The sequence below is a fragment of the Corylus avellana genome, chromosome ca4 (assembly GCF_901000735.1).
Source record: "Corylus avellana chromosome ca4, CavTom2PMs-1.0".
In the NCBI taxonomy this organism is placed as follows: Eukaryota; Viridiplantae; Streptophyta; class Magnoliopsida; order Fagales; family Betulaceae; genus Corylus; species Corylus avellana.
In genome coordinates this window covers 32130978-32158601 of record NC_081544.1, presented here as the reverse complement: position 1 = coordinate 32158601, position 27624 = coordinate 32130978, and the positions used below count along the sequence as shown (strand labels likewise).

General features: G+C 36.3%; 6 protein-coding genes across 9 annotated transcripts; 3 read left to right on the top strand and 3 right to left on the bottom strand.

The window, feature by feature from the left end:
* Positions 1-1525: 1525 nt before the first annotated feature.
* Positions 1526-7645, top strand: LOC132179348 (beta-1,3-galactosyltransferase GALT1). The gene is made up of 9 exons (XM_059592051.1): positions 1526-1737; positions 3273-3487; positions 3612-4408; positions 4843-5078; positions 5207-5488; positions 5934-6062; positions 6139-6318; positions 6833-6940; positions 7046-7645. The coding sequence occupies exons 2-9, from the start codon at positions 3471-3473 to the stop codon at positions 7253-7255; spliced, it is 1959 nt and encodes a 652-aa protein (XP_059448034.1). The 5' UTR covers positions 1526-1737; positions 3273-3470; the 3' UTR covers positions 7256-7645.
* Positions 7646-7989: 344 nt separating this feature from the next.
* LOC132180073 (protein DMP9-like) lies at positions 7990-10129 on the bottom strand. The gene is made up of 2 exons (XM_059592918.1): positions 10066-10129; positions 7990-8730 (listed from the first exon to the last, which is right to left on the bottom strand). The coding sequence occupies exon 2, from the start codon at positions 8688-8690 to the stop codon at positions 8040-8042; it is 651 nt and encodes a 216-aa protein (XP_059448901.1). The 5' UTR covers positions 8691-8730; positions 10066-10129; the 3' UTR covers positions 7990-8039.
* Positions 10130-12740: 2611 nt separating this feature from the next.
* LOC132180016 (uncharacterized) lies at positions 12741-16775 on the top strand. Of its 4 annotated transcripts, none has more exons than XM_059592852.1 (6): positions 12899-12989; positions 14960-15120; positions 15226-15333; positions 15587-15675; positions 16180-16332; positions 16439-16775. In XM_059592852.1, the coding sequence occupies exons 2-6, from the start codon at positions 15114-15116 to the stop codon at positions 16592-16594; spliced, it is 513 nt and encodes a 170-aa protein (XP_059448835.1). In that variant the 5' UTR covers positions 12899-12989; positions 14960-15113; the 3' UTR covers positions 16595-16775. The 4 variants fall into 4 exon arrangements, with proteins under 4 accessions (XP_059448834.1, XP_059448835.1, XP_059448836.1 ...); XM_059592853.1 differs by having other exon boundaries at positions 12900-12989; positions 14967-15120; XM_059592854.1 differs by lacking the exon at positions 12899-12989 and adding an exon at positions 14170-14878 and having other exon boundaries at positions 14967-15120.
* Positions 16776-18236: 1461 nt separating this feature from the next.
* On the top strand, positions 18237-19169 carry LOC132177426 (E3 ubiquitin-protein ligase MPSR1-like). Its single transcript, XM_059589735.1, has one exon. It carries the CDS (start codon positions 18427-18429, stop codon positions 19081-19083), a length of 657 nt encoding a protein of 218 aa, XP_059445718.1. The 5' UTR covers positions 18237-18426; the 3' UTR covers positions 19084-19169.
* Positions 19170-19214: 45 nt separating this feature from the next.
* Positions 19215-21187, bottom strand: LOC132177424 (protein HOTHEAD-like). The gene is made up of 3 exons (XM_059589732.1): positions 21084-21187; positions 20356-20997; positions 19215-20272 (listed from the first exon to the last, which is right to left on the bottom strand). Exons 1-3 carry the CDS (start codon positions 21178-21180, stop codon positions 19395-19397), a joined length of 1617 nt encoding a protein of 538 aa, XP_059445715.1. The 5' UTR covers positions 21181-21187; the 3' UTR covers positions 19215-19394.
* A 551-nt stretch (positions 21188-21738) lies between these two features.
* Positions 21739-23636, bottom strand: LOC132177425 (myb family transcription factor PHL8). The gene is made up of 6 exons (XM_059589734.1): positions 23289-23636; positions 23130-23206; positions 22975-23032; positions 22806-22884; positions 22637-22706; positions 21739-22545 (listed from the first exon to the last, which is right to left on the bottom strand). The coding sequence occupies exons 1-6, from the start codon at positions 23404-23406 to the stop codon at positions 21895-21897; spliced, it is 1053 nt and encodes a 350-aa protein (XP_059445717.1). The 5' UTR covers positions 23407-23636; the 3' UTR covers positions 21739-21894.
* Positions 23637-27624: the final 3988 nt, after the last annotated feature.

Here is a 27624-nt window from a genome sequence, read left to right as displayed (position 1 = left end):
TCCCATTTTTCCACAGCTACCGGCCCCGGCCTGCCCTTCAATCTCAAGCCACCGTGTTTACATCGAACAAGAATTAAAAATTGGACATTCATTTTCTCCAACAAACTCTTTAATTAAAACTACCAAATAAAGTTTTTTATTGCTTTATTTATTTAATAGGGTAGAAAGGTAAATTACCTAGTTATCTAGGAGATGACAGGGCATGATATAAAAATAATATTTGTATAATTTTTTTTTTTTAAAAAAAAAAGAAGCAAATTTGAGTTGCCAAAGACCCCGCCCTAGCTATGTATTCCTTACTCCTTAGCATATCATTCGTATATTATTTTTTAATTAGTACGTAAAAGCTAGCCACGTGATTTTTTAAAGAACTACCTATTAAAAAATTCAAGTGAATTTCACTTTCTTAACGGAATTTTTATCCTTAATATAAACTTTCTTTTTTGTTTTTTGTTTTTAATAAAAAAATACTAACAAACAATTTAAAACATAAAATACTATTTAAAAAATGAAATCAATTTTTACTTTTATGTCAATAATTTATTTTTGGGTTGCCCCATATGTGGGTTAAGTTAATGCCGGAGACAAAGATTAAAAGCCTATCACCACTAATGAATGAATTTGTCCAAAATTCCTCAAGAGCTTTATTTCTCTCCTTACTTCAAAAATGAGTAATTACTCCTTTGAGCTAAAACAAAACAAAATTGGTACTATTTTAGGCTCCGTTTGTTTACGTAGGTGTTTTACTTGTACAAAAATCACAAATATATATATATTCATTCAATCATATTAAATTTTAAATTACAAAAATGTCTTGACTAGATCTCAATTGTGTCCTAATTGAGTCCCAATAGTGTCTTAACTGAGTGGCGGCAGTGTCTTAACCAAATCTTGGCGAGGTTCCGTTTAGGTCCAGTTCAAGTCCTACAGGTCCCGATCAAGTATTGATCCTATCCCAAAGGGTCTTATGGGTCCGTATCAGTCTCTGCGACGCATTAACTTGGTTTATTAACTTGAAAATGAGATGTTTAAATTAAAAAAAATAGTTTACGATTTTTAAAAATTGAAATCATTTTTAAAAAATTAAAGATGTTTTTTCAATCAAACCAAAATTATGGCCATTATGGATAGATCTTATTGTTGGAACTCTTCTTTTTATATTTTTATTTTACATGATAATTTTTAAAATTATTATTAGATTTAAATCCAATAAACACCCAACACAAATTCATTTAAAATTTTAAAAGCGAGATATAAGAGTTAAGAAATAGATATAGAGAAGTGTGCGTAGATTACTCAAATTTTTTTTCCTCAAACCACATTCATCCACGGGCCGGCGACGCCTTACGCACAAAAAGAGACATCACGTACCCTACGTGGCATTCTGGCACATGTCTGTCGTCCCCAAAAAGTGACCGTAATCGAAACTCAAGAAGGCCGTCTTTTACTTGTATCGTATGGTTGTTTTTTTTTTTTTTTTGGTAATTAATTAAATAAATAGAAAAATAGTCAAAGCGATGGTTCCATTAACTTTCCATTCACTCAAGGACTAGTCTGGTCATGATAAAAGACCAGAACGAACAGTTTGCTCTTTTCAATTCAACTCTTTCCCACCACCGTTAAGCGTAGACTTGAAGTTTTCAAACGACATATGATCGAGCTCTCCCTCCGTTCCTCAGATTTTCTCGCCGATTTTTTCTCTCACTTTTCCGGCATTCTTCCGAGGAGATTTCCAAGGTAACCAACTCTACTCTCCAAGCCTTCAACTTCACTCTGAAGCCTTTTTTTTTTTTTTTTTTTTCTGCTCTGTTATCGGCAGCGGTCTGAATTTTCGAGCTTTGGTTCCTTCATTTTTTCCTTTTTTTTATTTTCCTTTTCTGCTCTTTTTTAATTAAAGATTTTTTCAGTGGCTTTCTGTGGTCGTATCTTAATTTAATGTGTTCGGATCTGTCCGCTGGCTAGTTTCTTTTACTTTTGGTTTATGCAGGCTCTGTTTGTTTGCCGAGAAAATTGAAGCAAAGAAAAGAAAAGCAGTACTATAAAATTGTTCTTGTGTTGCAATTAGCTGGATATTTTAAATTATGCTTTTGAGATTCGAATTCGGTTCTTTTTATTATTATTATTTTTTTATCTTTTATTTATTTATTTTTTTTTGCTTTTCCCTCATTTTCTCAGCAATCAATCAGAGAAATGTTAGATAGTTGAGCTTTTGAACAGCTGGCTGATTTTTTTTTTTTTTTTTGTTCGGCGTCAATGGTGGCCTTAGAAGACCAGAATGGCTGTTGAGTAATTCTAGAAAGAGGTTTCGTTTTGAATAAGTAATCAAAGTCATATAAAATAAGCCGAAATGACTGTACTAAATAGAATATACTATTAAGTACAGGAATAACCCAAAGCTTGTCTGTGCATCACATTTGTTGCTGTTTGAAGTTAGGGTTTCAATTTCACGAATTATATTTTGAGAATAAGAGTTGTAATGGGACCACCCCATCCTCCTTAGCTTGCATGATATCGTTTCCTTGTAATATATGAATATTGTTGTCTGCTACTAGAATAGGACCACCAGTTCATCGCATCTTCATTAATAAACTATTGCACTAATCTTCTGGTTCCCTTGGTCAACATAAAATAAATTACGTTTATTGTTCAGATGTCTAGAGAGAAGTAAACACTACCTCCGCTTTTAACTAGTAGGTGATGTTGAAGAGCTAGGGTAGGTGTCAACTCATATTTTTATTGGCACAGTTGTTGACAATATCACACACACACGTCTATGTAATATGTATCAACACAAACGCATATATACATACACACAAATAGGTTTCTTTTATTTACAGAAATGTCCATGAATTTGAGAGAGACGTGACCGTGTTTTCAAGAACATTGGGTGAGTCAATTGTCAATTTAGGATTTATGCTGGAATGAACAACAACCCATGTCATTGAAGTACTACTTCTTGATAATCAATCTGGATGAATACCCATTTCAAGCTTATTGTAGAGTATGTCAACAAGGGCTCATGTACCAACATTATTTAGCTCCCCGTGAGTTATATATGTTTCATTAAAACTGTTTTCACTATATGATAGTAATCCATGGAGGTCATGTTTTTCTTTTACGAAGTATTCATCTTTTACGATGAATAAAGTGCATCATCAGTTAGGTAACCTTTTGTTTACATGGTTTTAGATGGACAGACGTATATGTACTTTGTTGACTTAATTTTTTGCACAAACTTGTATATTTTTGTAGACTGATTGTTTTGAATATAGGATCAGTGCGAGTATCTTATGTCAAATGCCTTATGAGCGACTTCTGCGGTAGATTTATCAACTCCAGAGTACTCAAGCGGTCAATTTTCAGGCCACAAGAACTTGGTTGCATGACCTGGTACTTGATATCAGATGAGAACAGACTGAGAATGAAAATATCTGAAGCATTTACTTCCAAGAAGTGAAATCCTTACATATATGCATCTTCTGATCAGGTTTATTTATGGCTGGAGGGCTTTATTCATGTAGTAGAGCACAATTTGTTTCTTGATGCACATTATGATCGTGAACGGCTAGTTCTCTGGTTTTTTTTTAATGCTCAATTACCATGGAAATCAGGTTCAAAGCTATTGATGTATTTGTGCCCAGTAGAATGAAAAAATGGTTGGGTGGTGTTTTAGTTGCATCATTGTTTATGCTGCTGATCCTGAGATATGGTATTATGAAAAATCCTATTGGGGAGAGTTATTTGACAAGTCCGTTCTCCTCCAATACCAGTAATCCTCTTGAATGGCTGAATGCTGTAGTTCCACCTGCAGTTCAAAATCCGGAGAATGCTTCTAAAGTGGTTTCCACTGACACCATAGTCTTAGCTCTCTTTGCTCAGAGGAATACGTCCAATGAAGAGCAAAAAAGTCTGCAGACATGGAAACATTTGAATCACTTGATTAATCACGCTCAGGGTTTACCTAATACAGTGGATGCTATTAAGGAAGCTGGAGGTGCATGGAATAGCCTTATGCATTCAGTTGACGAGCAAAGACTTCAGTGTGCAAATGAAAGTTCACACGGGAAAGCAAAAGAGAAACAGTGCCCTCATTTTCTTGATAAAGTGAATGCCACAGAACTTGATAATAGGGGATATAAGTTGAGGGTTCCCTGTGGCCTGACTCAGGGTTCTGCCATTACAATTATAGGAATTCCAAATGGTCTTCTTGGTAATTTCCGTATCGACTTAACTGGGGAACAGCTTCCAGGGGAGCCTGATCCGCCCATCATCTTGCATTACAATGTAAGGCTTCATGGTGATAAGATAACTGAGGACTCTGTCATTGTCCAAAACACCTGGACTGTTGCTCATGATTGGGGTGAAGAGGAGCGTTGTCCATCCCCTGCGCCTGAAAAAATAAAAAAGGGTACAGATAACTGTCTAATTGATCAGCTTATTGAATTCAACACTGATTTACTATTTATTATTTTAAAATATTTGTTTTGTACCACATGCAATTCAACCTGTTACTGACAACTTGGTATGGTTTTATTTTTAGCCTAGTATTGTTCGTTTTACCATATTGTTGTATCTAGTCAAAAAGCTTTTCCATGCAAGACAGTGGCTTTGCAGCTGGCCATGGTTATTTATACCTTTTAATCAGCTTTAGTTGTAGCAATACGTGTCTCCATTATTCTTTCTCTTAGAATGTCTTAGTCTGAAATCATTTCCAGATACTTCCATGAGGTTTTTTAATTGGGCAGCAATACTTTTTGTTTTCTGTTTCTTCCATGAGGTTTGTTTAATTCAGTTCATTTTCCATTTACATTGTATAATAACACTGTTAGTTTCTTATGCTAGTGGATGAGTTGGACCAGTGCAACAAGATGTTAGGGAAACATGATAACCAGTTCCTCCTTGGTAGCACGCATTCCAACAAGTCAAGGTGGTCTTCAGCGGTGCAAGAAGGATCTAAGACCAGAAAATACTTCCCTTTTAAGCAAAATTATCCATTTGTTGCAACACTTAGAGTGGGTTCAGAGGGGCTCCAGATGACAGTTGATGGAAAGCACATAACATCCTTTGCTTTCCGTGAAGTAATCTTATTCTTCTTCTTCCTTCTTATTTTCATCTTTTCATTCTTGCGCCAGTTGCATATATGATTTTGTGGATAGGTTAATGTTTCTTTCAATTTATTTGCTGTCTTGGCTGGTTATCTTTTCAGACTTTGGAGCCTTGGCTTGCTAGTGAAATAAGAATTTCTGGTGACCTAAAGTTAATTTCTGTCCTCGCCAGTGGTTTACCTACATCAGAGGATTCCGAGCATATAATTGATTTGGAAGCACTCAAATCAGTTCCTCTCTCTCCTCGAAGACCACTGGATCTTTTCATCGGCGTTTTCTCTACTGCAAACAATTTTAAGCGCAGGATGGCTGTTCGAAGGACATGGATGCAGTATCCTGCAGTGCGGTCAGGGACGGTTGCAGTGCGATTTTTTGTCGGTTTGGTGAGTTTCACACGAGAACTTTCTTTTGTGCAGTACAACATTTGTTTAGGGTGACAACTCTTCTGTGTGAAAGAGTTTGGTGATTTCACGCTACAAAAATTGATACTCTGCATCTTGGGGATGATTATTCTATGAATGGGTCTTGTTGTTTTGTTTATAACGGCATGCATATAACAGGCTGCCTAAAATGCTTAGCCTTGAAACAAGTCAGGTGCCTTGGTTAGTGTCTAAAACTAGATTATGATATTTACTATTAGTATACTTAGGCACTCTTAGATTGCAATTGTTGCATGTTGCAATGAAAATTTTAGCTGTTCATTACTTCCCTAGCTTCCTCTTGTATAGCTTTGAATTCTTTTACTACAAAATAAAAGTTTGACCCGTTGAGTTGAGTAGTTATTTAAGCCTATTGCTGAATTTTAATCAATTTTGAGTGGGATTGCAGCATAAAAACCAAATAGTGAATGAGGAACTATGGAATGAGGCAGAGACATATGGAGACATACAGTTGATGCCTTTTGTTGACTACTACAGCCTCATCACCTGGAAAACTTTAGCAATCTGCATTTTTGGGGTAAAGTCTTTTTTTTTTTTTTTTCTTAAACAAGGAGAATCCTTCGATTGCCTCATTGACCTCACCTCTTCAACAGACGGAGGTTGTTTCAGCAAGGTTTGTCATGAAGACAGATGACGATGCATTCGTTCGTGTGGATGAAGTGCTAGCTTCTCTAAATAGGATCAATGTGGCTCATGGATTGCTTTTTGGGCTCATAAATTCAGATTCCCGACCACATAGAAATCCTGATAGCAAGTGGTACATCAGTCCTGAGGTAACTCGTAATATTTGATTTAGCAATTTCTTTCAGTTGTTTCAGCTTTGCCATTCAATCTTGCTGGATGTAAAACTCTTTTCAGCATCGCAAATCTTTGCTTATTGTTTGTATTTCGTAATAGCGAAAGAAAATAAATACCATGTAAGCTTTTGCTGCATATGTGGCTAGTTCCCAATGTAGTGAAACAATTAGCATTATATATATCTCGCATGGGTGACTTAGTGCCATAGCTCCATCGCCTTGATCTGAAAAGAATTACCAATCATGTTTGTTTGCAGTTATTTAGTATTTCAAATACACAATCCGATTTCTTTTTGCTGACCCTTTTTGCAAGGCTTGCGAATGGGGACTGAGGTTTAATTGACTAGGAACTCAAGATTAGATTGTTACTTAGCTTGACTATTAGTAGCTGTATATAAATCCTTTCTATCTTCGGCTTTTGTTGATATTATAACTGTAATTTTTTTTGTTTGGGGTCTTGCTTCTACCTCCACTATCTACGCTACTGAAGGAATGGCCTGAAGATCGTTATCCCCCTTGGGCGCATGGCCCTGGCTATGTGGTATCATATGACATTGCAAAGGAAATTTACAGGAGATACAAAGAAGGAAATTTAAAGGTACAGTAAACAATCACCAGTTGTATTCCGTTCTGCATGTTGAATCATAGTACATGGTTTTAACATTTGTTTCTCAATCTGACAAAATGAATGAGATATTTTCAGATGTTTAAGCTAGAAGATGTTGCAATGGGCATCTGGATTGCGGATATGAAGGGCAATTTGAAAGTTCGGTATGAGAAAGAACAGAGGATCTATAATGAGGGGTGCAAGGATGGTTACGTTGTTGCACATTACCAAGGTCCCAGGGAGATGCTCTGTTTGTGGCAGAAACTTCAAGAAGGAACCGGTGCCAGGTGCTGTGGGGATCGATAAGCATAATTAGTTTTACTTGAAGCCAGATGATTAGTGGAGACTAAAAATCTTGCTGCCGACTTTTGTTCGGATTTAACTGACCAGGGTTGCGGGAGACCCAAAGAGAGAACGAAATGAGAAGAATTTTTTTTCTTCTTCCAATTTTTAAATTAAAACGAGATGGGGAATTTTTTTTTTTTTTTTTGAGGGGGGTGGGGGTGTTACCAGTGTTGTATAATTAGAAATATATCTAGCATAGTTCAGAGTTCATAGAGATGAGCACTTCAGAAGGGACTGCAGAGAGAGAGAGAGAGAGAACCTTGTACAGATTCCACTCGGTGTTAGGTTGTCATATATACTACCACTCTATAATCTTGCTCACATTTCTATATACTGTTCCTTATACCTTAATCATTGTCTCACTTCAAAGAGAAAATGCTTGTACATTTTTTTTCCGGGAAAAGATTCCAAGTTCTCTACCAATGAAATGCTTCAAATTCTCTACCGAGAACCCATTGAAATGCTTCAAATCCTCTACCATTTTCTACTAGATTATAAACACCCATAAATAAAATACATGCAATAATTAGCAAACTTGCATTTTCCGCATTCGTGTGCGCTGGAGTCAAAGCTCGACAGTGACATGACAATCATAATAGAGATTTTAATGTCTCGATTATTACTAATGACAAACAAAAAGAAATTACATAAATGTGATAAAATCCTTATTAGTTAGTACTGTAGGATGTACAGAAGTTGATAGTATCTGAAGAACAAGCATGTTAACTAACAAACCCCATAAGAATCAGGCAGCCATGCATCCGACGCCAAATCGAGTATTTGGAAACACCAAGAACAGGGCACTGCAGATAATCCCAACCATCAGAGGGAAACTCTCCATCACTTCATCCATGTCATTTGCATGTCCAGGGAAGAGGCAGTTGGTCACTCGATGATCCGAGAAAGCAATTGCCATGAAAACCATCACCGACATGATTGCATGGACGAAATCCGTGAGCCCAACTTTGTACCTATCATCCTTTGGAACTTCGACACCAAGCCCGGACTTGAACACTGCCAAACCTTTATGGGTCACGAAGCCGTAATAGACTTTGCCATCGGGGCCCCGAAAACTGTCGGTGAAGTGAAAGAAGAAGCAGGAGAGGGCGCAGAGGGCTAAAAGGAAATGAATCATCATGGTGCTAACAGGAGAGCACAAGCCATTGCCGGACACGGACGGGAGAACCATCTCAAATGTCAGAAGCGTCCCGGTTGGTAGGAAGTTGACAAGCATCGAAGTTTTTGATATGGTTTTTTGCATTCCCTTGGCAACTGCTCGCCGTTTCCTGCCAACTTCAGGACCGGCCTGGGGATCAGAGGAAATGATTTGGGTCGGGTCATTGGGTGGAGCATTGTAGATTTTGATTCCAAAGTCCTCTTCTGGGTTCGGCTCCATTGTGCATTGAGTTTGTGACTCGCCAAAGTTCACAGAGAATCTATATATAATAGGGGAGTTTTAAGTAGGATGACATAAAATTGCAACATGTGGCGTTTTAAAATGCTACTAAGTGTCATTTTATGTTAAACGAGCTTGAAACCCGTGCAATGCACAACTTTGTTTCTAAAATTGACAGGAAGGAAAAAATAATAATAATTAGTGGATGCATAAATGAAAAAGGAAAAAGAAAAAAAAAAAAGTTTCAAGTAGGAAGCAGAAAAAAAAAAAAAACCCTTCTATAAAGCTTAATTTCAAGAAAAATAAAAGCGTTAAGATAACATTTACAACAACATAAATGCTCAAGTTGTATTTTTTTATAATTAATAAAAGGAAAAAAAAAATGCTCAAATTGTATTACATGTGAAAAATATAACAAACTCTGTATTAAAAAGAGATTGCGAAAACCTATTACACTAATTAACTTAGCGCTTGAATAGAAATTGCTATATGTATCTGCAGTTTCTTTCAAATATAAAAGAATTTATATATTAAAAAAAAAAAAAAAAAAGAATCACATATTGAAACTAATAATCAAAATTAAAAGGTGTGCAAAAAACTGTTATAATACAACACTAACAAAAAGATGATGATTTTATTTTGTCCACACCTTCAAAGAGAGAAAACTTTATTCCAGAATGCATAAACAAAAGACAAATATCATTCTATACTTAGTTTGAAAAATTGAGCATTTTTTATTTTATCTTCTTACTTCTTAAGAAAAAATACTAATAATTTAAATTAAATTTCATTTCCCTCTACAACACTTTTTCTTATGCCAAAAATAAGTACCGAAGAAAAGCAACTGATTTGTGGTTATGGGGAATGAATAGGAAAACACAATTGTTATCAAACAAAATAGAATGTAGACCTTGAACTGCAAAAAGGAATATATATATATAAATAATAGACTCATCAAAAATAATAAAAGCAAATCGAACAATAACAGTGAATGACAGTGTTAAGATAAACAATAACATTGAACGATGGCAATTTGTAAACATAATAAAAACAATTGAAATTTAAACAATTTGCCGTCATTTTTTTTCTTTCGGGGAGGGCGATGAAAGAAACAGAGAGATAAATATTCTGTGAAACTAGAAACCAACCAAACAAAAGTACCCAATTCAATGCCATTAACACCCATTTTTCCCAATTCCCCTAATATCAATTCACTACACCCATATATGGCCTAAAATAAACGTATTTGAAAAAGGAATCTAAAATAAACATATTTCAATGAAATTCAACAAATAGAAAGCAAGGAAGAAGATGGAGATCTAATTGGCAGTCTCAAAAGGTAATTAAATTTTGAAAAGAGATAAAATAAACTTACTCGCTGTAGATAGAGTGAAATTTCAGAGGGTTGTGAAACAATTGGAAAAAACAGCATAATAGAGGAAGAGAGACAGAGCAGTACAAAGTTATATATTTTGTAGGCAGTTGAGCGTGAGAGAGAGAGAGAGCAGTTTGAAGCGATATGAAAAGGTGTTACGTACGTGTGTTTTGATTTACAAACTTAAATGCACAGTTTCATTTAAAATAATCACTTGTCAGATTAATGGAATGCCACATGTCATGATATTAACCTCTCCTGGCAGAGTTTAATTTAAACTAAACAACTGTCAATTAAATGTAATGACATGTGTCAAGTTATTAGACTTTCATGTAGAAAACTCTCCTAGAACAACTGTCAATTAAATGTAATGGCACGTGTCAAGTTATTAGACTCTCCCGTAGAAAACTCTCATATTAATGGAATGCCACATGTCATGATATTAGCCTCTTCTGGCAGAGTTTAATTTAAATTAAACAACTGTCAATTAAATGTAATGGCACGTGTCAAATTATTAGACTCTCCTGTAGAAAACTCCCCTAGAACAACTGTCAATTAAATGTAATTAGATTAGATTATATATATATTAGATATATTAGATTAGATTAGATTGTGTGTTTAAAATCAAAAGACATGTACATTTTGATAATTGAACCGGTTTAAGTAAAAGTGTTTAGAATTGCGACATGTGTCCTGAACCAGTGAATTTTTGTGATTGAACTCGTTTGAATAAATTTCCGTTTATAAGATCAATTTCTTGGGAATCAAGATCGTGTATGAAATATAATTAAGGTTTTCTTATCATGTAAATATATTTGATAACATGTTGGCAGGGATAAAATGGAGTGCGTTCTTTCTCCAAGTTGAAGTTGATTTTACAAGCGTCTTAGAGATGAGAGATGAGAGAACTGCACTAATTGAATGATAAGATTATGATATCACTAATTGGTATTATAGATTTGTTTTGTTTTTTGTGGTAATTCTTTTCTGTTAATGTTTTGGATGAGGCTCCGGAGGTGTTTGATAGAATGTCTCTCTTAACTCTCATGGACGTTCTCTCTCCCTCTCTTTCTTCTCACAAATCTCTCTCTCGGGTACGCTTCTTCTTCTTCTATAGTGTTTTGGATTTTAGATATTTGTTTCACATTCAATTTTTTTTACATTTCCTACATATATTTGTATACGCAGTCGCTACATCTGCAAGACCCAGTCCAATGTGTCGTCTTTGTCAACAAGGTTTTGAGTCCCTCTCTTTCTTTTATATTATGATCATAATCTATCTCACTGAATTGCAAATGAAAGATCAGCACCATGTACAGAAAACAGAAAATATATATATATATATATATATATATATATATATATATTGATTCAAGATAGAACCAAAAACTTACAGAATTAAACATTTGATGTCTGCTTAGAAGAAAATACTAATTTACAGTCAAAATTGAGATTTTCTTTTCATTTATTTTGAATACCCATATATTTTTAAAGCCGTAAAACAATAGATTCCATGATTCAAACTTTATTATACCCAAATGGAGCGAAGATAGACTCAAATACAAATTACAATTATGTTTAAACAATTTATCTATACAGTGTTAGCAATTATCTGAAATATATGCTGCTTTATATTTTTTTCCTTTTTTTTCCCCTCCTGTTGGTTGTGGGACTTTTGGCTTTTGATAGTTAAGAGGGAGAGGGAAAGAGTATTAACGTAAGGAAAATAGAGAAGAAAGAATAAATGAAGGGAGAGAGAACGTCAGTTAGAAAGAGAAGGAAGAGACGGAGTAGAAGAAAAAACATATGGATAATAATTTAAAAAATTACAGTAATTTAGTTTGGGTGTACATGTGTTTCTTGAATGGACTCGGTCACTAAGAGATAGAGTACTTGGCTTGGGATTTAGATTAGAGTCTTTGCTTGTGGAGGAGAAAATGATTTCATTGATACAAAAAGACACAAAACCTTTATTTCTCTGTCCCTGTTTATTTGTTTGTGAATCCAAGCAAGAGAAACAGAAGAACTTTTATGTTATTCTTTATATTCATTTAGTAGACTTACATGGTATGTTTTAAATAACTTTTTATATTATTATTATTATTATTTAAAAAGAACAATTTGTAAAACACGTCACCCTCCATTACAGGGAATTTTTTAATTTTGGTTGTCTATTTTTATTCAACAGTCAATATGACGCTATATTTTTCAGTTTAATTAAATAATAAAATATTATTTAATTTTTAAAAAGAAAATTAAAATTAAAATAATAAAAAATTAAAATCAAATAAAAAAAATGTGATTGTGTACCGATGGCAATTTATCAAAAGCAAACATACGAATTACCAACTGTAACACTTGATGAATTACAATACTTTGACACTTTCTCTCATGAATTATTAAAAATCCCCATTTCGTCACTTAATCAAAGGCCTATTCCGTCAGTCAAAAGCGTTAACTCATATGATCTACGTATCACTTTGACCCATGAACTATAAAGCATTGTCACTTTACCCTCTATACAACATATTGTCATTTTGAGCGTCTGAGTTAACGCGTTTGATTGATGAAAGGGACCTTTGACTAATAGAAGAAGAGTTTTGAGTACAAAATAATAATTCATGGGTCTAGTATTATAGTTAATAGTTTAGGAGAGAAAATGCCATGGCGTTTGTAATTCGTCGAGCCAAAAATAGTTTCCCTCAAAATTTAAATGCCCATTGTTTTGTTTGAGTCTTTCAAAGCAATTTGTCCCTTTTCTTCATTCCTTCCTTCCGCCCTCCCTCCCTCTCTAGAAAATCGTTTGCAGATTGAAGCACAGTGGCTTGGCCATTGTCGGTGTGCGGAGGAAAGCGATTGGGGTGGCAGACCTTGGCCCAACTCTGGCCCTTGTGTTTCTCGGTGTCCAAACAGGAATCAGCTGGGTAAGTGTTTAATTTTTCCAGCCTTGGGTATTTCTTCTCTCCCCCGCTCTCGCTCATTTCTTGTTGTAAATCTCACTCTCTGCACTCATTTTCTGTTTTTCTTTGGCTTATCTTGTTAAATTTTCAAGGTTTTGGAAGAAGATAGGGTTTCATTTGATGTGTTTTGTGATTTGGTACTTATTTCTTTGTGGGTCTTATATTGACATGTATTGTGATTTGGTACTTATTTCTTTGTGGGTCTTATATTGACATGTATTGTGATTTAGATTCGTTATTTCGGTCTCTGTTTCATATTGATTTCGGGTGATTGTGGTTGATGAAGCTCAAATCAATTTGGGTATTTGTTTCGGTGATTGAAGGGTTGATTAGGTGTTCTTGTTCACTTGTAGTTGATTAATTGATTGCAAATTGTGGTTGAATTGAAATGTTCTGGCTGTCAAACCAATTGGGTTTCGAGAGGAGTTTTGATTTGGTGATTTTTGGGGTATGGCCGAACTTGGGTCTTGATTGGGTGTTTGTGTTTGTAGTTCATCTTAGGCTTATGATTTTGTTATTCTGGTTGGTTTTGAGGGTTTAATTAGATGGGTGCTTTGATATGGAACTCCACCGTTAGATTCATCAACACCATTTGCTTTCTCCAAGAATTTTCTTCTAATGTAGTTATAGTAAAAGAAATGGAATGACACTTCCAGTTTAGTAGTTATCTTGCCAATGCCATAGAACTAAAATTACAGAAGAAGCACAGTGGAGTGAATTCATGAGGGCAACACTTCAACTTCAGGATAAAATATCCTAGCTTGCTAGCTAAAGCTTATAGTTATTGGAGATGCATTTTGACTTGGAAGGGCATACAACTGTCGATACGTTTCTTCTTCATCTGATGCATTGGAACTCTCATTTCTGTATATCATGTTGGATTCCATGATTGCTTGACCTCATATCGGCTGCTTCCATCCAGTAAGATGCTTCGCTACTTCTCATATTCATCAAGGTTCATGGATGTTCTAATTAGTCCCCAGATATGGTTTGTTTTAATTATACCATATATATATACATATAGTTTTTTTTTTTCTATTTTATTTGAAAGTGATACATAGCAGTTTCAAGGATTTGCTTAATTTGAATCTTCTTTGTTTATGAAAGTACCCTTTTAATCAATATTTTATTGTGTTGGTTGTGTTCTTATACCTTATAATATAAACAAAAAAAAGTCCTTTATAAAAATAAATTATATTTGTATCATAAGGGTATTTTAGAAAATTTGATTACAATATGATTCCATTCACAATCCTATTGGACTGTACCAAACAAAGGAATAGGAATAGCTATTCCATTTCACACTCCATTCCAATGCTTCAACCAAACTAAGGAATAGGAATAGCTATTCCATTACACACTCTTCTATTCCCAGGAATAGCTATTCTTTTTCCGAATAGAATAGTCATTCCACGAACCAAGCGAGCCCTAACTCGTGATCGTTGTGTTTTTTTTTTTTTTTTTACCTTCTTCTTCTAAGCAAGAACAAAAGAAAATAGGTAAGAGAAAATGGCATCAAACAAAATATGTGGGGTTCGGGCAGCCCAAGAAACACTCAAATACAACTAAGCAATGCTTGACAAATTGGGTTGATCTATTAGATTCTTTGGCTCACGGGTCAAGAAAAAAGCCGCTTTAAATGGCGGTTTGAAAGAAGAGTCTGATTTTACTTATCAGCATTTTGCACCAACTACCACACGTTTTCTTGTGTGGGTCCAAATATTTATTATACTTGGGTTGAAGAGAGAGTGTTTGTAAGATGTTCTGAGAGTTGCTTTTTATAGTTTTTGAGGGCTGCAAATGGTCATTAACTGCCCTCCCCAACCGTTGCACTTCTTCACTGAGAATACGACGTTGGGAATTAGATTTTTTATTTTTCTTCCGGCCCGTAAATAATTTCTACTTTTGGCTACTGACAAGTGGAGCTTATATAGTTTGCAGTAGTTCTCTCTCTCCCAAGTGGGAGTCCACAAACCATGTCCCTTGGCCCTTGCTCTCCCCCTTTACTGGAATTAGAAAAGGAAGACCTTTGGCAGGACTTCGACTGTACTCAGCGGAACACAACTTTTTAGAACGGTTGCACGTGACATGTTTGGTAAAATTCCTGAACGATCTTTTGTTGTGTTTCTAAACGTTAGCTCTTTGGAAGTCTTTCCGAAAGCATGATCTTACTCACTTCTGGGTACTTCAATTTTTCTAGAACTGCACAGTATGGCTCTTGTGAATGCTCCTGTGCTGCAATTCAAGTCTTCTGCAGTCTTTGGGATCTGTTCAAAACCCTTTAACTTCCTTCCCATGCGGAGTAGAAGTAAGTGCAACCAAGTTACCTCCTAACCCCCCCTCTCCCCGTGGCTAGAATGTGTTCTTTTCAACTGTTTGCACAAAGCATAGAAGATGCTTGCAGTACTGAACATAGTGATAAGTTCATGCTTACTGGGTTTCTTTGTGTGTCTGCGCGCACATGTAAATGTGCAAATATAAAACCAGTCAACATATACCTTTAACTCTGCGTAAACAACTTTTATCACTATTGGTTTACTTAGATACTTGGTTTTTCATAGATTTCTTTGCGAGGCCATTGCTTGTCGAAGCGAGGGCAAATACTAGAAAGGAAAGTGCAAAAATACGAAACAGGAGGATGCGAAAGAAGGTATGACTTCTCTTCTTTATTTTAAGACAATATGTGAGTTTGATGCATAGGGCTTTCTTTTCCTGTCTCCTGTTTAGCATTGCTACTTTTTGGTGGGCTGGTCCTGATTTCACGTTGAGGAAGTAGTGGTAGTTTCAACTGGATTAAGTTCCCTCTAGGTTGTTTCGTCTGAATTCTAAGAGTACTCATATCCGACTTAGCAAGTTTAACTAAATTTTAGCTAAAGAATCGCCTTTTGGCATACAAGTCCTCCTATATATATATATATATATATTTTCTTTGGACTTATGACGAGAATATGAGTCTAGGTGATGCTACTGCATTGCATTTCTTTGGTTCTATGGCATAAGCTGATATATATGTCTCACAGCCTATAGTTTACATCTTGCCTTGTACAAGGGAATTCTACTCCTGTGCTGTTTAAGTATTTTCTAAAAATAACATTTTATTAGTAATAGTTATTTTGCCAGTCTATCAGAACCATAATTTCTAATTGTTGACCAGTTTAATGGCACACCTACAAGACCAAGGCTTTCAGTATTCTGTTCAGACAAGCAGATGTATGCTATGCTAGTAGATGATCAAAACAACAAGTGTTTGTTTTATGGAAGCTCTTTGCAGAAATCTATTCGTCAGCATCCTCCTTGTAGCACCATAGTAAGTAGAAAAAATGTTTGTAAAAGTTCATGTTTGTGGAGGAAAAATCTTGGCCACTATCATTCTTTTTGCTCTATGGTTGTGATTGTTCTGTTTTGATTATCAGGAAGCTGCTAAACGTGTTGGTGAGGAGCTTGTCAAGGCTTGTAATGATCTAAACATAAATGAAATATCATCTTACGACCGCAATGGCTTTGCTTGTGGGGAAAGAATGCAAGCCTTTGAGATTGCAATTTCTGCTCATGGGTTCTTGCCGCGATAGACTTGTATCTTCTTCAATTTTTATCGCGGGTCGATAATCTTTGGAGCTAAAGATCTCAAATATAAATGTACTTGTCATCAACTGCCAAAACAGAATTTTGTAGAGTATTTTCAAGGTTCCTATTTTTCATGGAAATTCATGCCCTAGTTAAGGGCTACATTGTATGTTATGCTCTCCGATTTTATCCTGCAAAATAGAAGAAAAAAAAGAAAAGAGATATATATATATATATATTGAGTAATGTTATCTATCACACCACTAGCACTGACATGACACTACCAATTCACCTTTAGATTTGCCTTATTAGAAGAAAAGAAAAATTCAATGGTGAATTGACAATGCCAATCAACATAGTGGAATAGTGATGTAGTATATATCGTTATTCCTATATACTATATTGCTCATCCCAGCCAAATATGATTTTTTTTTTCTCTTGGATTTTTCACTCTCGCTCCATTTGTTTTGATAAAAAATATTTTCCCTTAAAAAATTGTTTTCAATTGAATACATATTCCATAAAAATTAGCTATTTTTTATTGTTTATTTGCAAGCTTGAAAATGGTCAATTTTTTTTTTTTTTTCAGCGCTTGTTTTGTAGGGCAAATCACCAATTATTTCTTATATAGTTTCATAGTATCATATTAACCTATAAATAACAATTTGTATTCACAACATTAAAATATATATATAGGGAGAGAGAGAGAGAGAGAGAGAGAGATAATTTTAAATTAGAGTAGTGGTAGTTATTTTGATTCATATTCCTAAAAGAAAACCATTCCCTATAGCAATGTAAGGAAAGGAATTCACTTGCACTCGACACGCGTATGTTAAGGTAGAATCTACAAGGAATGCTGCCCTGTCGCTATAGTAGTGGGGATGGAGGAATTCTTTATCCTATCAACTCACCCACCCACCAAACCGAGTACGAGGTTTTATTTGCTACACTTTACTACCCTGCATCCTTATTGAATCCTCCAACTGCATTGAAACATGTTACCAACTACTCCTTTAGAAAAAGGTAAACATTTAAACATAAGAAATATTCATGTCGATTCACCCCCCAACACTAACAGGCTTGAAAGCTAATCCTCCTACTAGTACTACTACTAGTAGTTGTAGCCTGTAGGGTCTCCTCAGCATGAAAGCTTCGTCAAAATACAATCATGAGAGCCAAGAACAAAAGCACCAAGACTCATGTCACCTTTTATCTAAGAAAGGAATGGATGCATAATAATAATAATAAAGAAAGAAGTTATAATTCGATGTAAAATTAACAACATAAAGAAATTGTATTACAAAAGTCAAGCATAAAAAAGAAAAATGATTTACCAATTCTTGTTGGGTAAAAGAGTTAAAAATATTCACACAACATTAATGCGATTTTTTGATGAGAGAAGGAAGTGCGTGTTTGGGCCCTTTTGGAGGTATTCGAACAGATCTTCAGGCAGGCCCACCAAAAAAAAAGCTACTCAGGCCCACCTGCTGGAACACCTCCTTTGATTGCCTCCTCAGATTCTCCGAAATTTGGACATAGAGTACAATACGCTTACCCGTACATGATCACACCCCATAAAAATCTTCATCCCATCCGAAAAGGGCAGTTTTGGGATAAACATAAAAAAACAGTGCAGTGTATTTTCCGTCTCTCTCTCTCTCTATCACACACAACAGTACTGTGCTCACAAATTCCAGATCCTTCCACAACCTTCCAATGGGCGCACACCTCTTTCTCCTTATTATATCCTCAACTCCACCTTTCTTCATCTCCATTATGCAGCCTCTTGTGCTTGCCTAGATCTCTCTCTTTCTCTCTCTACAAAATCTTTAATCATATGGCTTCTGAGGCCGAGATGTCGGAGATTTCTTCAATGTTTGAAAGGGTGGTGAGGAACAGAGACCTGTCTCTGTTCATACCCTTTATCCTGGGCTTCGCCGACCCAAGAAGAGACCCACAACCGGAGGACGTCTCAGATCAAGACTCTGAGAATACACCCACAACGCCACGTGACAGGATCATCCTCATCAACCCCTTCACGCAAGGCATGGTGGTGATTGACGGAACGTCGAGCTTGGATTCCCTGCTGCGCGAACAGGGTGGCAAGGATGGGCAGCCACCGGCATCGAAGGCTTCTATACAGGCCATGCCGAATGTGGAGGTGGATGAAGACGGTGGGGAGTGTGTGATTTGCTTGGACGAGTTGGAGGTTGGTGGGGTGGCCAAAGAGATGCCCTGTAAGCATAGATTCCACACAAATTGTATCGAGAAGTGGCTGGGGATTCATGGGTCTTGCCCTGTTTGCAGGTACAAGATGCCTGTTGAGGAGGAAGAGGTGGGCAAGAAGAGGGATGAGGAAGGGAGAGAGAGGAGGGTTGAGAGGGAGATTTGGGTTAGTTTTTCTTTCAATAGTGGTAGGAGTGGGGATTCAAATCAAACTCCAACCAGTGATTCTTCCTCGAGTCCTAGGCCTGATCATGAAACGGAGGGTTAGATAATTATTTTTTGGAAATACGATGTACAGGAAAGAACTGTGATTATGTTTTTCTTGAAGGAATAAATGGTTTACACTTTTCTGCCTTTTTTTTTTTTTAATATTGAAATTGGGATTATCAATTTAAAAAAAAAAAAAAAAAAAAAAAAAAAAAACACCAGAACCCTGCTAGATGGAATAGGAAATTATTGTTGTTAGATTCATTGCAAGAACTGGAAATTGTTCATTAATATGTAGAACTGGAAAATGTTTATTAATATGTACTATCAGATTCTTGGTCAACTGATACACAATGGAGTTTATAGAGTTTCTTATGGGTTTTGCTGGATACCAACTGCACAAGTATCTTCCCTTTCTTGCAGAATCTTGATCCCTTGGTATCTCCCTAGCATTAAGAGAGTGGCCATTGGATTGGTGCCTGGTGATTCCAGGAATGTTGAGCCATCCACCACTCTCAAACCCTCGACCCCATAAACCTTGTGATCCTTGTCCACAACCGATCCAACGGTACAACCGCCGTGGTAGTGATAAAAGGTCCTTACATTTTTCTTGCAAGATTTTTTCAGCTCATCCTCACTAGTCATCAGGTTATTCTTCTTGTGTTGCATTCCCACGAACATAGCAATCGATTGAGACCTTGCAACCCGCTCAAGCAGTTGGCTCAACTTCACACATTCTTCTAAGTCCTTTTCCTTTGCTAGATAGTTGAATTGTACTGATGGGTTTTCTCTGGGGTCGCTGCTATTTAATTCAAGCTTGCCTTCTGATGCTGGGAATGCAACTTTGGCAGCAACTGTCATTCTTGTTGCATTCAAGCTTACAGGTATTATTCCTGCTTCAACTATGATTTTGAAGTCATCCGCTATTCCGACAACTTGGGGAGTGTCTGGTAGCCGATTTTGTGGCTTATTGTCCACTAAGAGGGCAATACCAGGGTTGTCTTTCATTCCCTGTCCAACCCCTTCCAAATCGAGCTCAACTGGGATATTGAAGTTCCTGAGCTGTTGCTGAGGTCCAATGCCGCTTAACAATAAAATTTGGGGGCTGCCTAAAGCTCCTGCTGATAATATCACATCTCCCCATGAACTGGATTCATCAGGTTGGTTGAGATAAGCTTCATGGGTTTGATCAGGGCAGCCGCTGCTCTTGATAAACCTTATGCCATGGGCTCTGCTTTTGTTCCTGTTTTCTGCATCATTTGAAGAGAAATATGAGATTTAAGATGAAAGATGTTTTGGATGCGAACTGTTTATTGTAACCATTCTTGCTTACCGTTACAAAATATGACATTCTTTACTGTCGCATTCAAAAGAACTGTGATATTTTCCGGATTTCCTGCCTCCAGAAGATCAGCTGAGGTGTGTCTGATTCCAAATTCATCAAACAAAGTTGCTCCCACCTTTGTTCCCTCAATATGTTCCAAACTAAAACCATTATAAGGCAGAATTCCTGCTTCGAGAAGGCCAAATTCAGCGACGGTCTGCCACAGGGTCAACTCAGGTTTAGATACAATTCTAGATTCCACCCATTCATAAGCTTCTGTTACTAGTTCCTTATCTAATCCAACTTTATTGATAAAACGCTCACTCGCTCTACTATAAAACCCAAAATTAATAGCAGATGATCCTCCAAGAACTCTTCCTCTGCTATTCATGACCCCATCCTTGGAGATAAAGCTCTGTGCAACTGATGTGTAATCATCAGTTTGGATCAACGAAAACCCGTAGTACTTTTTATCCAACACCAATGGATTTCCATATGGTGAGCCACCCCGTTCCACCAATAACACAGTGAAGCTCTCCGACAAGGTCGCGGCTAAGGCACATCCGGTGGTGCCTCCCCCAACAACAATGTAATCGAAAGATTTGCCCGCCACTTCTTCGACATCCGAAGTCATGTAGGGGAGACTCTTTCCTACAGTGAATGAAGAATGAGATCAAAGCAAATTCATTCAACTAATATGAATTGTGCTAATCAAGAAACAGGTGGAGAGTTCATACCTTGAGGCGGTGAAGAAGCAGCTAAAGACAAGTTAATTAGTAAGAACATAAATGCTGTGAGAAGTCCATGACCACGAAAGGTTTGTGAAAGCTCCATGCTTAGTGTTTCCATATCTCTTGCTCAAGGAGTGAAGGTAGGGAAATATTTATTGACCTTGTGCGCTGGCTACATAATTATTGAGTCTATTAGACTATTAGAGTTAGCTAGTGACAAATTGATGGAAGTTTCTTTATGTTCATTTATATTTAAGCATACGCATGGTTTGGCCAATGATTCTTTGTTTGTTGGTTGGATAACTAATGATTTTGCCGCTATGATGATTTTTAACCCCATCTTTGCTTTTTTACTTGGAATAAAGAGTGGAAAATTATAACTAAACATACCCTACTTCATAATTATACGAAAAAGAATTCAGGAAGATATTGGAATGGTCAGGTTTAGAACTTTTTTGAGGAACGTGGTGCGCACCGATTGACAGGATAGGGTGGAGATATAAGAAGTCCAGCCACAGAATAGAATTCGACATCATTAGCAATTAAGTTTTGAAGTAAAATTTGGGAAACTGCATGCCTGTCATTAGCAATTTCCCACAAAAGTCGGCATTTTTAGATTGTAAAATTGAGAGAGAGAGAGAGAGAGAGAGAGAGAGAGAGCTATTGAAAAATATATATTAATTCCTTCTTTTGATTTGGATATACTTTCAAAAGTTCCGGGGGTCCATACATACAACAATATACAGTCTATAAACAAAAGCTTAGCTCTAAGAATTAAGTTTTCTGCGTAGAATATGACCAAAGACCATCTGTATTATCAAGATTCCAAACCGTTGCATTGTTCCATACCCTTGCAGTTCAAGTCTATTGCTTTTGGACCTGCATCAATGTCAAGCTGAAAATGGGTGTTGAGATCTAGTGTCTCCAATAATCCAGATTTTCTCAGTTGATTATTACTTTTGTCTCTATGGATTGATGATCTTTTAGCAACTGTTTGTTCTATACAAATTCCATCAGAAATGGCACTTCCACTTCTCTTGCTCCCACTAGCTTGCTTGCTTACATCAATGCTTCTTTGCTTTTCTCCTGGGTGCATGTCCATTAATGAAAGTTCAATAGTTGAATTAGACTTTTGGAGGTCACCACTCTCTTTCATTGGCCGCTTCTCTTCCTTTCTCCCGGAGCTTTCGGACGATGTCAAGGAGCTTTCCATGGAACAAATTGTGCCTCTCATTTGTCTCCTCTCAACATCTTTTATACTCAAACCTCCTGTTTCTGTCAATTCTGAAATTGAAGAGCTCGGGCAGCCAGAGTTAACCATTGAGACTAACTGAGAGAGTTCAGCTTTTGCAAGTTCTACTCCCAGAGAAGAAGAACTGTACCCAGCAAGGGTCTCCTGAGCTTTCTTTAGCACTGATTGTAAGTACTTCCCTTGGGCTTCGATTCTCAGCTGCAAATGTCTCTGTACCTGAAAACAGAACTCAAACACGATTGGCATGTCTTGGTTTATAAACTGGAAATTGGCATATTGGCAAATGGGATATGTTTATCAGTCCTACCTCAATCTGCTCATGCAGTTTCCTTTGGACGTCCATTTGCAATTGGAGAGCCTGAGCAATCTGCAAGCTTCTGATAAACAAAACACAACACTAAATCAATAGAAGCTCTTTAGATGATCATTTTCCATCCAAATTCATCAAATAGATGTGATATATCTCTAACTATTACTCGTTAGTCTTATTGTGGCTTGCATCACTGATTTCCGTGCTGAAGTTGTGCCCATCGGTGGTCTGAATATCTCTGTAATCTGCACCAATAACAAGAAACATCAAAACCAAAATGAAAAGAAAAGAAATGGATCATGCTATAATTGATAAATCCGAAGCACTAAAGTTACCCTCTTGTTTGTTGTCGGTGCAGGATTCTGACTGTTGGCTTTTCCCTAGCCTGTATTTCTGCGACAAGAAACACAAACATACAGTTACAGTTCAGCCTTCCAGCATGCTGGTATGATTAACAAAGATTGATGGAATGATTGTGAAAAGAAAGTGCCTGTAAATGACTCTTCAAGTGGTACAAAGTCAGCCCAGGAATTCCCATCACCCTCATCAGACTCTTGGGTGTTGCCTCTGGCCATGTGCATAAAAGACATTAGAAACTCTATACTATGATCAAAATATTACAAGCAAGTAATAAAGCTTCTATACTCACTGTCTGCTCCTCCAAGTTGAGCCACTGCTTCAACAAATCTTTGATGAAGTTCTGGTGTCCATTTTAACCTGGGCTTTGCATCAGTGGACAAAACCAAATTCATGTTCTGATTTTGCATATTGTGCAGACCCTTTTGTGTTTTGTGGATGGGATAGAGCAAGAAAACTGAAACATAGAAATGAATTTTGACGAGCTCTGTGTCAATATGCGGCAGCTATAGTTCTCTTTATAATTTGGAGGAGTTGTTGGCCTGTCCTATGTTCTCACTCCATATCTGGAAACATAAGTGGGGTTATGCTGGGGGAATATATGCCATGAGCTGTGGCTCTTCCTTTCTCTCATTTCCCATTTCATATCAACTTTTCTTCTTTTCTTTTCTTTTTTTTTTTTTTTCTTTTTTTTTTTATTTAATTTTTTTTTTCTTTCTTCTTTGACTTGAAAGAGGAGGAGAGAATCTCTGATGCAGCAAAAACAGAGAAAGCAGCACAGTTTAATTTGAGTCTTAAAAGGAGAGAAAAGAGGAAAAGTGTATGGTTTGTTTTTATCTTGCTGTTTTCCTCTCTCTCTCTCCCTCCCCTCTTTGTGCTAGATTCCTTACTGAATTAGGTGGCCCCACCATGATGAATAATGGGTGCAACTTTCCTAGCACTCTGAGAAGCTTTGAAACAAAAAAAATTAAATTGATGGGGGATGCTGTAATAGTGTAATGGATATTTCTTTTTGGTGATTGAAAGGGAAAACCAAATGGGTGTCTTGCTTTCTTTTAATTTTTCTTTCCCTTTTTCTTTTTTCATTTTCTTTCCTTAGAAGGGTGTGGTGCGATTGGCAGATTCTTTTTGTTCTTAGTAGGGATGGAGGAATCAAAGAATCTCACCTTAGATTTTAGGACCCAACTTACTCTATTTTTTCTTTAAAAGAAGTACTCTAGCAAAAGAGAATCAAATCATCTATCTTATTGAATAGGAATTTGAAGGTGCTGTTCCTACGTAATATGAACCCACAAATTTCTCTTTTCTGGAAATTGAAGCAAAGGCCCGTCAGATTTGTAAGATTATCCAAATACAGGGGAATCTCAGGACTAAGTCTTATACACAGGCTGGCAGGCTGGCAATACGACCCATTACTAGACATGGCTTAACATAAGGGATTAATACCCCAAGGGGTACCATCAATCAACAGGTATCTGAAGTTCTGAACATCCCATACTACCTAAAAAAGAAAGAAAAGAAAAAATTACCAGTTTTATATTCTTTCGGAGCCGACTGAACTTGCATGTTTCACTTGCAAGCTACAGCTTGATTCAATTATAAAGAGAATTGGAGATCCTTCTCAGGTTGTGATAAAGTTCAAAATAACATAAGTAACAACCTAAGTTTAAGCCAACATCTTTTTTTGATGGTTGTTAAATCATCACTTATCTCAAAAATTTAAGCTTAAAAGAATGTGTAAACTTAATCATTTAATCAATACTTTAACACTCTTCGTCGAAACAGTGTTCGAACTTTAAATTCTTGCTTTGAAACTATGTTAAATCATTACTTATTTCAAAAACTTAAACTCATAAGAATGAGTAAATTTAATCATTTAATCAAATACTTTAACAATGGTTAGGAATAAAAAGCAAAAAACCAGCCAGCACCGCATGGCAGTGGTGATACAATCACACAAAGCAACAAAATACCCCTTGAATCTCTGTCTCTAATTCGGACAAACACAAATTAATAATGAAATGAAAAAAAAAGGTTCACAAAATTTAGGGCTGCACACTTTTCTTGTAAATATGAAAGCAATCAAGAGCACTCACTCTGCATAAAAGTCCCATAAAGAAAGATATTCCAAAGGGAGTGTAGGCTTTAATTCTGTAATCCATATCCAAGCTGAACTGAAGAAAAGAAATTTTCACCCAGAAAAAAAAGAAAAGAAAAGAAGAAAAGAAAAAGGGAGGCCTCAATGGCCAACAACAAATCGTAAAAGTCAATTGTATTAGATAGATCTTCAGATTTCTTGGGTTGCGGTCAAGTGTTTGATCACTGGAATCAAAATCCAATGATTTATCTTCAAGTATTGCCATCTCAGTGCCAAACATTCAGTTGGTCTGCTGCATTGATAAACAATTTCCCAGGATTCAAAGCTGAGAAATTTTAGATACCAAAGTGTTATTTTAACCAGGCAACTAGAATAGAGAGACACTCCTTTAATTAGTGAACAAACTGGAGGACATGTACAAGGGTGTCTTTTTAAGTATTTGAATATGTTATCACAGAAAGATACCCATCCGTGGACTGGTCAGATGTTAGTAAAACTGTTAAAGAAACACAGCAGTCAGCATAATAGACAGAAAAAATCCATTGATCAAAACTCAAAAAACTCTTACCATTACCAAATATTTACTCAAGATAAAATTTTTATTGAGGGAGAGGGATCATTATATGAGCAAATAAGTGGTGGGTCCAGTTTCACATCAATAAGGAGGGTTCTTCCTGAGCAAGCATCTGCTTCTTCTGTCCTGAACTATTAGTCCTTAGTGGCAAGCTCATCGTTCGCATTCAAAGAAAGGAATATTAATTATTGACAAGTTTTAATGGTATGTGGCCCGAATGTTTGAAAAACAAGAAAAGAAGGGAGAGTTATTGAAGTACCTTTCTCTTTAGCCAGCTGCTGTACTTGAAGCTACTTTCTCACTTTAATATATTCCATAACAGGTAAAGGAGATTCTGGGATGATGCCAAACGGCCCCTGGTATTCTTAGGTCAGTAGGAGAAGGTCCGGTGAATCAAAAGTCATTTAAACAAAGGTGCCTCATCAATTATTATTCTTAAAGGGACCCATTAGATGAGATCTCACAAATCCAAAGCAAGCAAAGAAGATGAGAAGAATATGGCCTCAGGAATCAGGAAAAGAGAAACAAAAGGAACTTGTCACCATCTTACCAAAGAATAATTTGAATAAATAGCTGAAATTTTATGTCAAGCAAATCCATAGAAATGACATGAGCATTATGTCACTAAGCAATTTATTTCTCTATTATTATCTGAGTAAGTGATCTTAGGCTTTAAGAAAGGGAAGAATAAGCATGGTTGTATTCAAATGATACTTGAAAATATTCTGCAAATCAAAGTCTGCAGTGGCAGTAGATCACAGAAAGCAAAAACGAAATAAATGCTCAGTCATAGTGTTACCAACTTACCATACAGGTATATACACAACCAGACTCATGTCCCCTCAACCTGGGTTGTGCCCATCACAGGCACTAGTGGTTCCATGCTGAAGTCATATCGTGGTCACACTTCAATCAATGGTTAGAATCTCTTTTGGATTTATTTTTTATTATTATGTGGGGTGGGGGTGGCTTAAGTCTATAGGAAATTTCTTTCAAGTGAAAAAAAATAAAATAAATAAGGAAAAAGAAAGTAGAGGATATAACAAAGATTGCAATTATTAAACAACATTCATAAACAACATGTAGACTCCTTTAAGTATGAAAAAAGGTACATTATTAAATGCAACGAGAACATAAAAAGAAAGCTGTTTAATATGCAATACTGAACAAAACATGTTCTTCCATCTTTTGAGAACCTCTGCGAAATCATCTCCCTTTAGAAGCATAGGCACAATCATAATCTAGCTTCAACAGAAATGGGCCAAATGGCCCATTAATCACCAAACTTCTATATTTATCTTGTAAACCATTTACTATCCTGAGCATACGCGAAAGTCAGATTTGTTAAATGATCCATACCTTCAAACCAAGAGCCAAATGTATTACAAGTTGGTGAAAGAATAAGTCAACAGTTACAAAAGTTAAATCAGCGCTCAAAACTACCAATTTAGTGCATAGTAATTAAACTATCTGATAGTCTTAACTTTTCACCAATATCCACATCCAAACAATGGTTATGTGATGATGCAAGGTCTAGGTTTCATCTATGCCTTAGCATATGTAAGCTGTATACAAGAATCTAAGATATCACATGGCTTAGATGTGACCTGTGGTAGAGATGATTGATAACTCCACCAAGGCAGTAAAAGTTATTTGCCTCATTAAGTGATGTCTCATTTCTAGAATCTTATGAAACACAACATCTTTGTCCAAGACCCCACAACTTGATTGATTGAGACAAAAAAGAATCATGCAGAAATATTCCTTCGAATAATTCAGGCAAGACTAACTCATTCCTGATAAAATGGTACATCCAAATCCATATTTCCTCTTGCTTTGACATGACTCAACCCAAAAGAAAGCATGGTTCAATTGCATCAAGAGGGGGACCGCTGCCGGAGAATAGAAGCAGCATCAACGTGAAGGAGGCCTCAAGTCAATTTGGAAAACTTATTA

Bases quoted from the DNA above. Each gene is read 5' to 3' on its own strand.
- LOC132177425 (XM_059589734.1), bottom strand. From the start codon at position 23,406: ATGCAAAATCAGAACATGAATTTGGTTTTGTCCACTGATGCAAAGCCC. The intron at 23,033-23,129 runs GCACTTTCTTTT...TTCTTGTCGCAG, and splicing joins ACTTGAAGAGTCATTTACAG to AAATACAGGCTAGGGAAAAG. The intron at 22,707-22,805 runs GTAATAGTTAGA...TTTGTTTATCAG, and splicing joins AGCCACAATAAGACTAACGA to AAGCTTGCAGATTGCTCAGG.
- LOC132179348 (XM_059592051.1), top strand. The intron at 6,319-6,832 runs GTAACTCGTAAT...ACGCTACTGAAG, and splicing joins AGTGGTACATCAGTCCTGAG to GAATGGCCTGAAGATCGTTA. The intron at 6,941-7,045 runs GTACAGTAAACA...AGATATTTTCAG, and splicing joins ACAAAGAAGGAAATTTAAAG to ATGTTTAAGCTAGAAGATGT.
- LOC132177424 (XM_059589732.1), bottom strand. From the start codon at position 21,180: ATGGAGCTTTCACAAACCTTTCGTGGTCATGGACTTCTCACAGCATTT. The intron at 20,998-21,083 runs GTATGAACTCTC...CATTCACTGTAG, and splicing joins TGCTTCTTCACCGCCTCAAG to GAAAGAGTCTCCCCTACATG. The intron at 20,273-20,355 runs GTAAGCAAGAAT...CAAATGATGCAG, and splicing joins GAATGTCATATTTTGTAACG to AAAACAGGAACAAAAGCAGA.
- LOC132177426 (XM_059589735.1), top strand. From the start codon at position 18,427: ATGGCTTCTGAGGCCGAGATGTCGGAGATTTCTTCAATGTTTGAAAGG.
- LOC132180016 (XM_059592851.1), top strand. From the start codon at position 12,779: ATGCCCATTGTTTTGTTTGAGTCTTTCAAAGCAATTTGTCCCTTTTCT. The intron at 12,990-15,586 runs GTAAGTGTTTAA...GGTTTTTCATAG, and splicing joins TCCAAACAGGAATCAGCTGG to ATTTCTTTGCGAGGCCATTG. The intron at 15,676-16,179 runs GTATGACTTCTC...ATTGTTGACCAG, and splicing joins ACAGGAGGATGCGAAAGAAG to TTTAATGGCACACCTACAAG.
- LOC132180073 (XM_059592918.1), bottom strand. From the start codon at position 8,690: ATGGAGCCGAACCCAGAAGAGGACTTTGGAATCAAAATCTACAATGCT.